General features: G+C 41.5%; 1 protein-coding gene across 1 annotated transcript in view; it reads left to right on the top strand.

The window, feature by feature from the left end:
- The window catches only part of LOC121232400 (A-kinase anchor protein 13-like), a 131,295-nt gene that overhangs the window by 83,485 nt on the left and 33,871 nt on the right, over positions 1-13,939 (top strand). The window contains exons 5-6 of the mRNA XM_041123583.1: positions 1,474-1,621; positions 12,028-12,324. Of these exons, the coding sequence (XP_040979517.1) occupies positions 1,474-1,621; positions 12,028-12,324 (445 nt within the window). The remainder of the gene's footprint in view (positions 1-1,473; positions 1,622-12,027; positions 12,325-13,939) is intronic.

Below are 13,939 nucleotides of genomic sequence, written 5' to 3'. Positions count from 1 at the left end.
CCTGAGATGAGGGAGAATGGGGAGATGTGAGACAGAGCGTGGGAAGCGATGCTAACGCAGCACAGGTGTATGGGAGAGCTTGGAAGTCTGGGATTTTTCTGCAATATATTTGACAAAGAGAAGGGATGAACTGAGTGATCTTAAGGAGACGGTTTTAAATGAAATGACATGCGTATTCTATTACATATGCAAATTAGAATTATATAATCTGCAATAATAATAATAATAATAATAATAAAATCTTCTCCAGATTTGCAGCCTTAACCATATGCTCAATGGGATGGTGGCAGAGAGCTGGCTAATGCAGCTGCAGTGTAAAACTGGGGCACCCAACTGTTTTTGATCTTGATAGAAAAGGGGCAGAAGGTCACATCACAGTCTGTTGTTCTCAGTGTTGTAGTTTATATAATTCTTTGGGCAGATAAATGATGTATGGTGAGATCAAATGAAAATGCTTCACTTAGTTCTGTAGTAACTGAAAGCCATCTTCCTTCCTTGCTTTCCCTTCCCTGTGGAAAACTAAAGTTGGTGGATATTTCTCCTGTTCTTGTCCATGCAGGTGTATGAATTTCAGGTGTACTTACTGTATCCTGTGCTGGGTTAACTATGACAACCATGCGTGCCCTTTATGAACGTAATTATTGCTGATAGCAAAGATGAGCAAAATGATAGAATATACTGATAGTGAAACAAAGCCTCCCTAGAACTACGTGGGAGTGTTCAGCCAACAGATCACGACAGATTTCTTTTCAGGGCTTGTAGAACTGCTGGTTTTGATAATGTACAGAGCTTTTCACCAAGGCATGAGCTTATAGATGAATGGGAAGAGCTACTGCTGCCTGTACAGCCACAGTTACTGTTTTTTGGTAAGGAAGGTGGAAAAAAATCTCAGTGGAGATAAAACTTTTTTATCTTTGTGTGTTTATGGATTGCAGATGAGAGATGTGTTCAGTGATTAAGTTGGTTACACTGGAACTATCAGCACAGTGGCTAGCTTGGATGGGAGAAATGTGAAAGCTCAAGCAAGGTTTAGGGAATTTGTTAAAATTTATGAAGACAGAGGCAATTTTAGGCCACTATTCCAATTCTGTTGTTTTAGCTATGCATATGTGGGGGGATACATACATATATGTGCGCACGTGTGTATAAAAAAAACTGTGTGGGTTAAATGCTCATGTTTGTCAGACTTGGCGTGACTTCACCATATTAAGTTGCTATTTTGAATATACCCTTGAGATTTCTATATATCTCTTCCTAGAGCTGCACTCAACATATTCTCTAGCTGGTTGGCTGGCTGTGATGCTTAGGCATGCTAAGGATGACTTGCATATCTGAAAATTAGGATGGGCCCCGGGTCATGTGAAAGGAGTGTATAAACAGGGAGTAGGAGCCTTGTAGGTAGAGAAGTTTTATTTTATATGATGTGGGTCTTGCAAATGTAAACCTAACCTTTTTTCTTGTCTGTTTTCCTAGGGTGACTCTGTTATTACAGTGCAACTGACTGAGGAAGATAAAGTTGAAGATGATGTAGTTTTTTACTTGGTCTTCACTGGGTCAACTGTCCAACACTGCACAAGTACGAGGAAGATTAATCCTGGGAGTTTGGAGACAATTTCTCCTGGTAAACAATTGCCTTTCTTTGCATATCAGTGTATCAGTCTGTGAAATTTGGTTAGCTCAAGTGGAGTTAAATGTAATGCTCTTTTGTTGGTTGTCTTTTTCCTCATTTACACATTCAGAGAGAGTAGAACACATAGTTTGGATGACTGCTTATGTCTTTTAAAAATCTCTTGCTTGATTTTGCTAGAATTATATGACTCTGAGATTCCAATTATTTAATGTATAACTATGGGATTCTATTGTAGAAAATACACCGTTATGTTTACATATAGTAAAGGCTTTTAAATGCTAGCAAGATAATGGAAGACATGTTTGTCAGGTTAGAGATGCTGTTGTCCAAATGATGTACAGCCTGGTAAGTCCTAGCTACAATTAGGATCTGCTTACCTCGGTGAGGTTCATTGCTGTAGTCCTGGTGAAATACAACCCTTTTCCCCTAAATCCTGTCATGCAGATCAGAGCCAACGCAGAGTTTTTGAAACACTTGCAGTGTTAGGCAATGTAGGTGCTTGGTGCCATCCCTCCAGCACAGCCGGTTCAGACGGGGTGGATTTTCACGTTAAAGCCCACCACTCTCTTTAAGCCTTTGTGCCATTAACAAAACAAAACAAATCAGTGCAGCATTTTCCTTCAGTGACTTCAGGACCGTGGGAATAAGCCTGTTCCAGGCTGCGGTCCTTACCATTAACCTTTCATTCTGACTTGTTGCTATGCAGCATGTTGATACTAGTGTGAGAAAAACGCCTGACATTTTCACTATGCACAGTATAGCTTAAGTGATCAAGTGTATTTCATGTTTCACTATGCACAGTATAGCTTAAGTGATCAAGTGTATTTCATGGGTTTGCCTTTTTATCTATCTTGTAAGTATTGTTTTATGAGAGATGCATGTGAAGTAAAATTTGGGCTAAGGAGTTTCTCCTCCTGAGAATGAGTGGCTAAAAGTTGGCCACCGTATTTTTTCATTTCCTCCTCCTTTTGTTCTGTTCGAGTTGTTCAGTTGGCTTGGGAAGAGAAGTCTTTTTACAGTTACTGATGACTGGAGCGCTGTGCAATCAATTAGATTAGTGCTTATTTTCTCCCAGAGGAGGGAGAAGAAGGGGTGACTCCTTCCCTGCTTTTGTGTGGCAGGCGCGGGGCTCTGCCAGCGCCGCTTGCAATGACCTCACCTCCCCCTCGGGACCGTGGCTGCGTCGCCAAGAAAGGAACTGAAAAGCTTCAGTGTTCCCCTTCAGCCCATGCGGGAACCGGCATACTTGATGGGATTTCCGGGAGAGAGTGATGCTTTCCTATCACCACTGGCCCTGACGTCTTTGGAGCAGTGGTGGATGAGGCTGGGGTGGTGGCTGCCAGATGGTACCCAGGGTGATGCTCTGGGCTCTGCCTGTCCTGCTGGCCCCAAATGTAACTGAGTCACTGGGGAGGGCTCCCTGGGGTTCGTTTTGTCACTGTTAGTGGGAAATCTGACACCGTTTGTGATTCAAAGGGAAAGGAGGGAACTGTTCTCAATTGTTCTTTAGTTATAATGGGCTTTTTTTTCTTTTTTTTTCTGACCCAGTAGAGTCCTGATCTTGCGGTGTAGTATGCTAGATAGGGGTAGCTGCTGTCCCAAAATACAGCTTGTATCAGGCAAAGATTTAGCGGACCTTTCAGAAAGGTAGTCCCGTTCCTGCCAGATAGCACTGTCTGGGGCCGCAGTGCAAGGGAAGAGGTGACATCTCACATGTAAAGCAACCATTTCAATAACACCTTCTTCTGTGCTCGTACCTCCTTTTGGAAAAACTACCTGAGAAAAAAAGACTTCAGTGGTGAAAGGGTTACTGGGGACAAGCAAAATGGGAAAAAACAATTTTTTTCATACCCTCCGCTGACACCAATGCATTTGTCCAGTGTTGCTTCAGCACTGACTACTCTGATTTCAATAAGAGCATGACTTATTTCAACCCAGCTCTTCCTCATCCTCCTCCTTCTTCCTGAACTCAACAGTGAATCTGTAATCATGTGTTTACACTGTATATTCGGCCAGTTGCCTTGGAAATGGTTGCGGTGACTCAGAGCTGGCGTTATTTGACCTTGGTGCAGGATTAGCCATGAACAAGAGACAGTGTGTGGGAGACCAGCCCTTGTTTAAACATCCAAGCCCAGGCACTTAGCAAGTGCTCTGCAAGGAAACTCTCGCAAACAGCTTGTAACCAAAATCTCATCCTTCACTTCCAGCTTTGAGCATCTTTCTTTGTCCCTGCAATGCAAGATGTGTTGCACTTCCCTGGGATGAAGGAAAGGCTGATTCACTCAAGCATACCGAGCCTCTCTGCCTTCCTGCCTTGTACCTCTTCTGCTTCTATTCTGGGCTTGGAGGCTCTTCCTTCATCCTCATCCTAAGTCCTTAGAGTTTCATATGGTCCCTATGAGCCTTCACATGAAGTCTATCAGGGGCTGGGGTGAAAAGGGTAACCATAATTCTGTTAAAGCTAATGTAAAAACAAAACCAGATTTTAAAATTTTTTTCTTGACTTTGTCAGTAGTTTTGGTGTTGTACGGAAGCATAAAAAACAGAAAGAGAAATTATTTAATTACATTTGCTGCCAAAATTAAGTAGAATGTTTTAGCAAAGCTTTCAAAGGAAATCACATTAAAAAAACCCACCTCAACAACATAAGGTGGTTTTAGATGAGAAATTAAAAGAAAATAGAATGGAAGTATAAAATGTCAGAATACCTCCTAAATTCTCATTGTGTGTGAAAATTCTCTATATCCTGAAAGACTTTACCTAAATACAAGCTTACAACTGCAGAGTCAAATGACTGCTGCATTTTCTATAATTACTAGAGCAATCTGCCTCTTTTTTAGGCTGTCTTTATCATCAGCCTTAAACACTGAAAATATATATAGTTAATAGTACAGTTCAAATGTAAGCTTTTACTTCTGTACATAATAAAAGAAAGCACTCCTGATTGTAAATTTATGGGAGCAGCTTTTTTTACTTGAAGATGTGGCTAAATGTAGATTCAGCAGTTACTCAAAGGACAAAATACTTACCTGTATTTCTGCACTTGCTCTGAAGGATGGGATGGGGTTGTTATCCTGCCCCACTATTGACTGTGTTAATTTAAGGGAAATAATTTCCCCTTGTAAGAAACAGATTCTCATCTGAGCTGATCTGTCATAACTTGAATTATCAAAATAAGCTACTGGGATACAAGAATTAGGCAGCAGATGATGCTTTGTGTGCTTCCAGTAGCTCTTTTGCCAGCCTAAGGACAAACCAGGTTACATCTTCCAACTAAGCTTCTGAGGCAAAAGGTACCAAAAACTTATTTAACTATTGCTTTACTGTCACTGTTACAATGCTTCAGTTTATAAATGATCTGGTTCAAAGTCTCTATAATTGAAGTTTTCCTCAGTACCAGTGGCACTCTAGTTCTGCAGAACAATTTGAAATGCTGTCTCATCAGATACCGTGTTAAAGTCCATCGGCATGGCAGAGAGAGATGTAATGGCACTGGATGTTGCTTGAGTTTGGATATCATTAGTTGAAAAAGCTTGGTTGCTGGAGTTCGGTTATTAAGAAAATACCAAACGTCCAAGCAGAGAAGGATGCAGAGAGATGGTATCAGCTCTGCTCCTATGGCTAAACTATTGTTGCTGCTGAAATTGTACTGTTGGGGATGGATGTGTCCACTTAACATCATGGATGCTCGTCCTACTTAGTGTTGGTAATAAACAGAGCTTTTCAGCAAGTCCTTATTAGTGTAGTAACTGAGACTGTCATAATCTTTAATATACGTTTTTCTTCTCAACATCTCTGCAGGGTAAGGAGGGTAACTGAGACATTGAATGGCCAAGCAGATTGCATGTGGTAGTGTAGAAAGTCTGCGTTAAAGCAGGGAAGTGAAACTTCACTGCAAGACAGCAGCCTCATTGCCTGCCTCTGCTGCTAGAGCAGCTTTTCCCCCCACTGGAAAAAAAACCCTAATAATAAAAAGCCTCAAATCATGATCCGGCAAACAAACTAACAAAAGAAGGAACAACCTCACCCCTGTCCACATGAGTCAGAAGCCCTAACCACAGCCTGCTGTGGGCAGTGGAGGCATCTCGGCGTCAGGAAGCTCTTGGGCAGATTTGGGAGAACATTCCTGCAGGAGAAAGCTCACAAAGTGAGCTGGTGTGGGGGGAGCTTGAGTATTTGTGCAGTGCATCTAGTGCAAGTTTGTGTGCCATCACAATAACGGCTCTATTATTGGGCACAAATTTTGCTTTGCATTTAAAGACGGGTGTGTAGTATGTGGGAGATGCAGAAGAGCTCAGTGGAGGAAATTTGAAATGAAATTTCAGCTAGGGAGACACAGTCCCATACTGTAAATCCAGAGCTGCAGCAGCTCCTAATGAAGCAAGTGAAGGGCAAGAAATACCCTGTCTATAAGCTAAGTCACTGAAACACTAAGTAAGGTAATTTTGGGAGATATAATTGCCTTTGTGTGTACTGTTGCAATGTGTTGTATCACTCTGAGCCTTTGCTCTGTAATACCTAAATCATGTTTCTCTTGTTGGTTGATCTCAAAAGGTGCGGGATTCTTGTATGGGTTTCAAAGGGGAGGAGGAGCAAAATTAGAGGCAGAAAAAGGGCCTGAGGGACTGCCTGCCTGCTGGTAGCTGGTTGCCAGCAGTTTCTACAGGGCTGAAACACTCCCGTTTACTCCAAATGCCTTGACTCACTGGGAGTTTTCTCTCTATACTTAAGCTAACTAAGGTAGAGAAGCAGGTTCGATCTTTAACTTGTTCTTAATTCCGTAGTTCTCAGGTTTTTGTTTTTTCTTTCTTTCTTACTTTCTTCCTGCTAGTTAAAAGGATAGACTAAAATTAATTTCAATTTGCTTGGAAATATCTTCACTTCAAACTTTTCTTTTACTGTGAAATCCTTTACATATGTTCATGCTTTATTGTCTTCTACCACAGACTGTTTTCCCCTAAGAAACAACTTTTCATAGAAAAAGCTGTATTTCATGAATTACAATCTTTGTACTGGTAGACGAAAAGGGTAAACAAGTTGCATAACAAATGACCACTTGGCAATACCAGTTTTGGATTTGAAAATACTCTTAATTATGAAACAAAAAAACCCCTAAAATAGAATAAAACAGTGTAGCCAAGACGACTTTTTGCAGTCCATCCTCTTTGGTGTACTTAATTGCTCTAGGCAGTGTAATTAAAAGGAAATGATGCCAGTTCTAGATGACATCAGTCACAGGAAAAAGTGATTGAATCTGTATAAAAATTATTTAAGATGTAATGTGTGGGGTCTACACATCTATAGATTTTTAAGGCATCTGCAGTATAAAGGCCTTAAAAAGTCTTTCTACACTCTCCATATTAATAGCTGAGGGTTTAAAAGGAAAAACAAAGGCTCCTGTCTATTGCTGGTACTGTGCCTATGTATTTCATAAGGTTTCCTGTGTTGCAAGAGTGAACACAATAACTGTGTAAATCACACAAACATGCTTCAAATATGGGCTCTGATTTTCAGAATCTGAATTTGGGATTTCTGAAGAAGAAAAGAAGCACTTTTCACATGGCTATAGGAGATCCCTTGGCTTCCCTGTCCACAAGCCACCAGATGGCAACATCTCTTGGATGCAAATCCAAGATACTCCATGAGATTTGCTGCATTTGTTGTCTGGCTTTCCTGTCCTGCTTAAATCTCTTCATAAGACCTCTTTCAACCCAGCTCCACCATGGTAACTCAGAGGATGCAATTAGCACTGGAGTCCTTAGTCACCTACCAGGCAAACCCAAACATGTGCTTCCAGCAGGGCTTTAAATAGCTGCCCAGGCTGGGGGCCCATTGTTTGATAGCTCAAATGTGAATTCTGAAAATAGGAGGTTTGGACAGGATTTCCACTTTTAGAGGAGTAGGAAATGAAATCATGTTTTAGTAAAGCTCTGTTTAGGGGTGTTTTGTCTCCATGTGCACCCTGTTTAACAAGAAAAAGTCTGAAGAGTTTTGCTGCTGCCTTTTTAACCACACCCCATATCAAAGACACAGGTACCAATTAGATGGACAGGTCTAAGGCCGTACATTAACTTGTCTGCTAATGACTTAGAGCTCAGAAATCTCCACCTTTTCTCCTGCTCATTGTTTTGTATCATTATCATGTAGAGGAGGCAGTGCTATCATACTAATGTATCTTATCTCTTCAGGGATAAGTACAGAGAGACCAGAACCCCATGTTTTCATTTTTTGTTCTTGTGTCTTGCCCAAAGCAAGCTTCACTAAGTGGCCCAGTAAGGAATTCTTTAGTTCAAGAGTTCTTGTCTCATTTAAAGTAATTTTTAAAGTGTGGTTTTACGTGAAGATGAGGAATTTGCTTTATCATAACACAAGCAGTCACTGCACCCATCTCTGCATAGACTGAAATAGTTTTTAATTTCTGTATTTTTCCTGCCATACATTGGCACTTCTCAAAACAGCTAGACGTAGTGAATTGTTTCCAAGCTAAATTTAAAGTAACTGGGTAGCAGAAGGAGAAATGGGGTAAAATGCAATGCAGGAAGAATTAAGGGGTGGGTTATTTGACTTTTATCACAGTTAAGCCAGCATATAAATGACCTATTTTTGTACTGTGGCAGAAAAAAAAGTATGAAGAAGAGAAGCCTAGCCATAAACATGAAGTTATTCTGTGCAGTCTCAGACATCAGCAAGGTAGAAACACTGTCGTGTTTGTCAGAAGAGTTAAAATTCAAACTGGGATACTGCTGGATGATACCAGTGTGGTGATGTTCAGTATTTCATTATTTGCTTTTGACTGCTATTTTGGCCAAAGGGCCTGATTTCTGGAGAAGACTGAAGGCAATCAGGAGGGGTGCTGAGCAGCATTGCAGACCTGATCATGTTGTAAAGCACAGAGATTTCTCTTCCCTTCTGTGGGTGCACTCATCTGTGTGATTTATTCAGATACATGTGTTTTGAGCCCACCAAAATGCAAACCTTTACAAATAGGCTATAAATAGGCTTATCACTCTTCCTGACATGCCCAGGGTTTTATTTTGCCTTTTTAATGAGTTGGACATTTTTCTGTTCCATTTCTGGGGAAGGTGTATGAGGGAGTTATAGTAGTCGATAGTTGAACACCCTGATGCTTGCAAAGTGCGTGACTTGGTGCCTAACCCATATTAGGAGAAAGCCCTGCTTTCTATTAGGAAAGCTCCTGCCAGCCGGAGCAGAAAAGATGATCAAGAGCAATAGTGTCTGTTCTGACACTGCCCAGAGCTCTTTGTGATCTTGGGCAAGTTACTTAACCTCATAAAAACAGATTTGGGCTTGTTTAACAGATGATAACCACTTATCTCCTGAGAGTGCCAGAAAGCTTAGCTCGCTTTTGCTAATGGTCTGGGAAAAAGGTCTGTTGAAGTTCAGATATTAGTCTAGGCGAAGCAAGCAATGGTCTTTGATGTTGAGAGAAGCGTTGCCCCACCGACAATTCCTTCAGAAGGTTCATGTATTGGGGACATGTTTGCTTACATCGTTTCTGTAGAGGTTTCAAAGCAGGGGGGCAGAGACCTCTTGAGCAATCTTTTTAGTATTGGCCATGCTTGTTACTTACTGGCTTCTTTTTTGTTTGAACTGTTTGCCAAAAGTCAGAACCTGTCCCAGACTCTTACCCCCCGAGTCTGACATCTTCTCAGATGTAAGGAAGGAGAACATCAAAGCGTTGTGAGCGGTTGCCCTTTCGAAGAACATTCCCCAGGGTTTAGCAGGATGCCTGTTTGATCCTATTAGATGAAAATGGATCATCAGCTCTGTCACCTCCCTTTCAAGGCTGTATTAGATATCTGGAGGAGTTTCAAGAGAACCATTGTTGTCTGCAGGTCAGGACGTGGCCTTTTTGTCACCTCCCCTTGCATTGCATTGAACAATCCTGTAGCTTTGCTTAATTTGGGGGCTGGTGTTTAACATATGCTCCATCCAAGGGAATTTTGTGTACATCCATGATGTACTGGTTTAAGAAGACGATGTGTCTTGACTGAGGTTCCTCTAGTTGTTGCCATTATGGAGGAGCTTTTGCTGTCCTTCAGAGGAGTTGTTTGGCTTCATGACAAGGAAGTGAGTGTCCTGAAGTATTTCTCTGTAACTGCTCATGGGCCGTGTTTGCCTTCTGCTTCAATCCTGAAAGTCAACTGGCTTTCTGGCAGAGTAGCCATAATTCTAGGGTATTTTGCAGATGTCATTCTTATGGGAATAGACAGAAAATAATATTTAAAAAAATATTTAGCTTCTCTCATGCTATTAAGGAGTCTTTTATTATGAATTTTTTACCTTTGCATTCTAGTGAACTTCTACCACTTTGCGTGAGGGAGAGCCAAGTTCGCAGCACTTGAGTCGGCTCCTGTAGGGTAGTATGGCATTCTCGGCAGGCTGCATGCAACTCACTGCTTTTGTGGAGGTTTTAAACAAAATAAATTAGTCTTACCAGCTCCTAATTCTGATGTCCTTAAGAAGATAAGCAAAGCAAGAAAGCGGAGGGGTGTACACTTCTGAACTGCGTTAAAAGCAAGCTCCCCAAAAGTTGCACCATCTGCTCACTTCTCCCTTGAATATTTGAGGCTCCTACTGTGAGGGCAGGTGGAGTTTCTGAATGGGTTTCATCTGGGCTGCTGAGATCCCTGCCACTGCCTGTCCTATTGACTGGTGATGTATTACCAATGCATGTGCAATATTTCCAAGAACAGTAGAAGTAGGTCTTCTTACCCTTATTCTTTTTTTATAACATCAATACTAGTAAATCTATTCCTTCAGCTTTCACATCATCCTCTTGCTAATAGATGCCTGGTGCTGGAAGGAAAGAAGCTTTCTCACCTTTCAGCTTCAGAGCCTCCCAGTTGTACTGAGCTGTTGCAGTGACATCCGGGTGTATTTTCATCCTCCCCTTCTACACTTGGCTTTGATACCTTTCCAGCTGCATTTGCTTTGCTTAGGAAGCCGTGCAGCCTCATCTCTGACAATTTTGGTGCTACCCGCAGTGTCCTAATAGCAGTTTTGACCTTTCAATTAACTTCAGGATCGCCTCTTTCAGCAGACAAAACCTGTATAGATGCCAAAAGCCTCAGAACAGATTCAGAAGGTTGGCTGAAAGACCATGAAGATTAGGGACATATTTTTCCTTTTGTCAGGGAAATCAACAGCAAAGGGCCCCGACACAAGAAGGAAACTTTCCCACTGACCACAAATAGGGGCTTAAATTGAATTTTCAAGCCTTTAAAAATAAATCGTCATTTTGTATTTAATTAAGCAGGGTTTCATGAATGTAGTAGTATGCTGAGGTCATGGGCAAAAAGAAGCTTTTCCAGTAATTAGTGCAGGGTCCATGCTGTTCTGGCAAAAACAGCCATGACGTCAGTCCGAGACTGGAACAAGAAACTGTGCCGCACAGTGAACTTGAAACACAAACCTTATTATTGAAGGGGCATGTCTGACAATTACAAGTGCCGATTGTGTTGGACACATAGTATATTTTTCCTTTCAAAATTGCAAAAAAGGTGTTGTGGGTTTTGTTGGTTTTGGGGTTTTTTTTGTTTGGTTGGTTTGTTTTTTTTTAGTTTCTGAGTCAATGAAATTGCTGCCATGCCAGGGCATCCTTTCTCTTGCTTCCCTTGCCCTAAATAAATAAATAAATAAACCTAAAAGTTATCAAGCTTCTAACCTTTTTGTTTTGTAAATACAGAAAGTGGCCATTTCCATGTTTTTATTTAGCAGAAGCAGCTTAGTTTTAGTTTTGTTATGGGAACCCAAATCCAAAGGGCAGGTGCAGCAGTGAGCCTGAGATCTGAGAGCATGCACAGGGCATGCCTGGGCAGGTTGCATTCTCACAGCCATTGCTGCTTTTTAGGCCTTTGTTTTAGGTGAAATTGCGGTGTCTTCTGTACAAGCCAAGTGTTGTGACAGCATTTGGAGTACATAGTTTTGCAGCACTTGGATTCTGGTTTCTGGTGAGTTACTGGAGTCCTGTGTAGCTGGAAGAGAAAAGTTTGACTGTATAACCTGACTGTTTGGACTGCAATTTCCATTGGTATGTTAGCAAAATCTTCACTTGAATTACTTAACGCTCTGGAGTTTACTTGCTGCTGATCAAAAATAGTGTGGTCAGATAAGAGTGGCTTACATTTCTTGGTTTATATTGTGCCAAACAGAAGAGTTATACATCTTTTCCTTTTAAAGTCTGTAATAAATACTTACCCTGATGATACATATAAATTCCCAAGATAGTGCTTAATTTAGAGTTGCAACTCTCAATAACTTTCTCTTACCTGATTTAATGTTAAAGACTATGTGGTCAAACAAGTTGCTCAGTTGTGTTTCTTCAGTGCATGCAATTGTTCTTTTTTACCATATCCCTTGGTTTTATTTTGCAGGCCATGACTGCTGTGAGACAGTGAAGGTGGCGCTTTGTGCCTCTAGAGAAGGTCATCCTGTTCTCGTTGTGGCAGAAGAGAGTTTCCAGTTTGTCCAGGATGAAGCCTATGACGCTGCCCAGTTTCTGGCCACCTGTGCCGGCAACCAGCAGGCACTAAATTTCACCCGGTTCTTGGACCGGTCAAGACCACCTGCTGCAGACGTGGACTTTTTGGATGAGAAAGTGGCTTTGGCATTTCGACACCTGAAACTGCCGGCAGAATGGAATGTGCTGGGAGCAGACCAGTCCCTGACCGGTGAGGACCTCTAGGGCACGCGTGAGACTCGTGGGTTGGGAGAGAGGTAAAAAGCCTGGGAGAAATGGTTCCCTGCTTTGGGAACCCTCCACACACCTTTCAAAAGGTGTGTTGGTCTCCGTGCTCGGAGATGGGTTGTGATGTGCACCAGCATGCTCCTACTACATCTACGTCCTATGCTTTGCACTTCAGCCACCTTAAAATACATAAGGCACGGATGTTTTCTCTGTGTCTTCTCATATGAAATAGCACAATCTGTTGTAAATTGTCAATATTTTAACATATACCCAGAAAGGGTTTTTTTTGTGTGTGTATGCAATGGTAAGTGTATCAGTATCACGCTTCTGAGATTTCCTGAAAGAAGCCTGTGTCTAGAAGGTCTGATGCTCCTGGAAATATCCTTGTGCGCTTTTGGTAAATGTTGGTTTTATCACACAGGTGCAAAGCGACTGTAATGTGTAAAATAAATCTGATTTTTCTTGGAGAAGTTAGGGCTCTGCCCCTGACGATTTGTATCGCATCCCTGGTTGGACACTGGCTGAGCAAATACAAGCGTTCCCCAAAATAAGCCTGGACAATTTTGCAAATAAAAGAAGGCGAAGGTGGGAAACCCTGACCCTTAACCACAGCAGCGAGGGCTACTGAGAGCTTATAAATAAACCCCAAGGCTGGCCCAAAGTCTCTGGCGACTGCTGAAGCATAAGTGCCAAGGTTTTCGGGATGCTATGGCATGTCCATGTCCTTGGAGTTCTGCTTTTTTTTTTTTTTTTTTTTTTTTTTTTTTGTCACAAGGGAGTTTAAGGAAGCATATTGAAGGACTGGGGGACTAGTTCCAGTGTGTACAAATCCTTGCTGTAAATTTTCAGGGTATTTTGGCAAAGAGTTTCACTTAACAAAAATGTCTGTGAGGCATCTGTTATCTTTTACAGGATGCAATAGTGTAAACACTTGGATATGAATGGGATGTGGCTTGCTCGGAATAGCAGATCAGTTCTGCTTGCTGCAACAGGGTTTTCTGCAGGAGATTTTCCTGCTTTACTTGTCACTGACTTGCTGACTGCTTTTGTAAATGTGAATACACGGACAGGCAATTCAAGCAGCGTTAGCAGATTTTAAAAGACTTGAACACATTTAATGGTTTCTGGATAGAAATTGAGATGCTGTCATATGTTTACAAGGAGGTAAACACTTGGTATTTTTTTCCCCTGTGTGCAAGACACTGATGTTTGTTTCTGCATTAAAAAAAGTTGTGATAATGCAGACATTTCTGGTTTAAGTGATAAAAATACGTCAGAGTGATCTTAAGTTAACAAAAACTTTGAGTGAAGCTCTGAATTGTTGCTGATTTTGCGGGAAGGCTGAGATCCAGTTTCTCTTTCTGACTTTGATTATTCTTTGGAAAAACAGCACTTGGGGAAATCAGGCCATAAGATTTATATTGATTTGCTCAGCATGTGCTTGTGTGCCTGAAAGTTGTGATCTCGTGGGGCTCTGAATGCTAATGGACCTGTAGAGCATCCATTGCATCTACAGTGTGAAAAGGGCGAGCTCGATAGTGCTGAGCTCTGTAGTGCTGGGCATTTTGGCATCTTGTAGTGAGGTTTTTGCAGACAGA

This window comes from Aquila chrysaetos, chromosome 5 (assembly GCF_900496995.4).
Source record: "Aquila chrysaetos chrysaetos chromosome 5, bAquChr1.4, whole genome shotgun sequence".
In the NCBI taxonomy this organism is placed as follows: Eukaryota; Metazoa; Chordata; class Aves; order Accipitriformes; family Accipitridae; genus Aquila; species Aquila chrysaetos.
The sequence above is the reverse complement of the archived record's forward strand: the minus strand, read 5'-3'. Positions and strand labels throughout refer to the sequence as shown.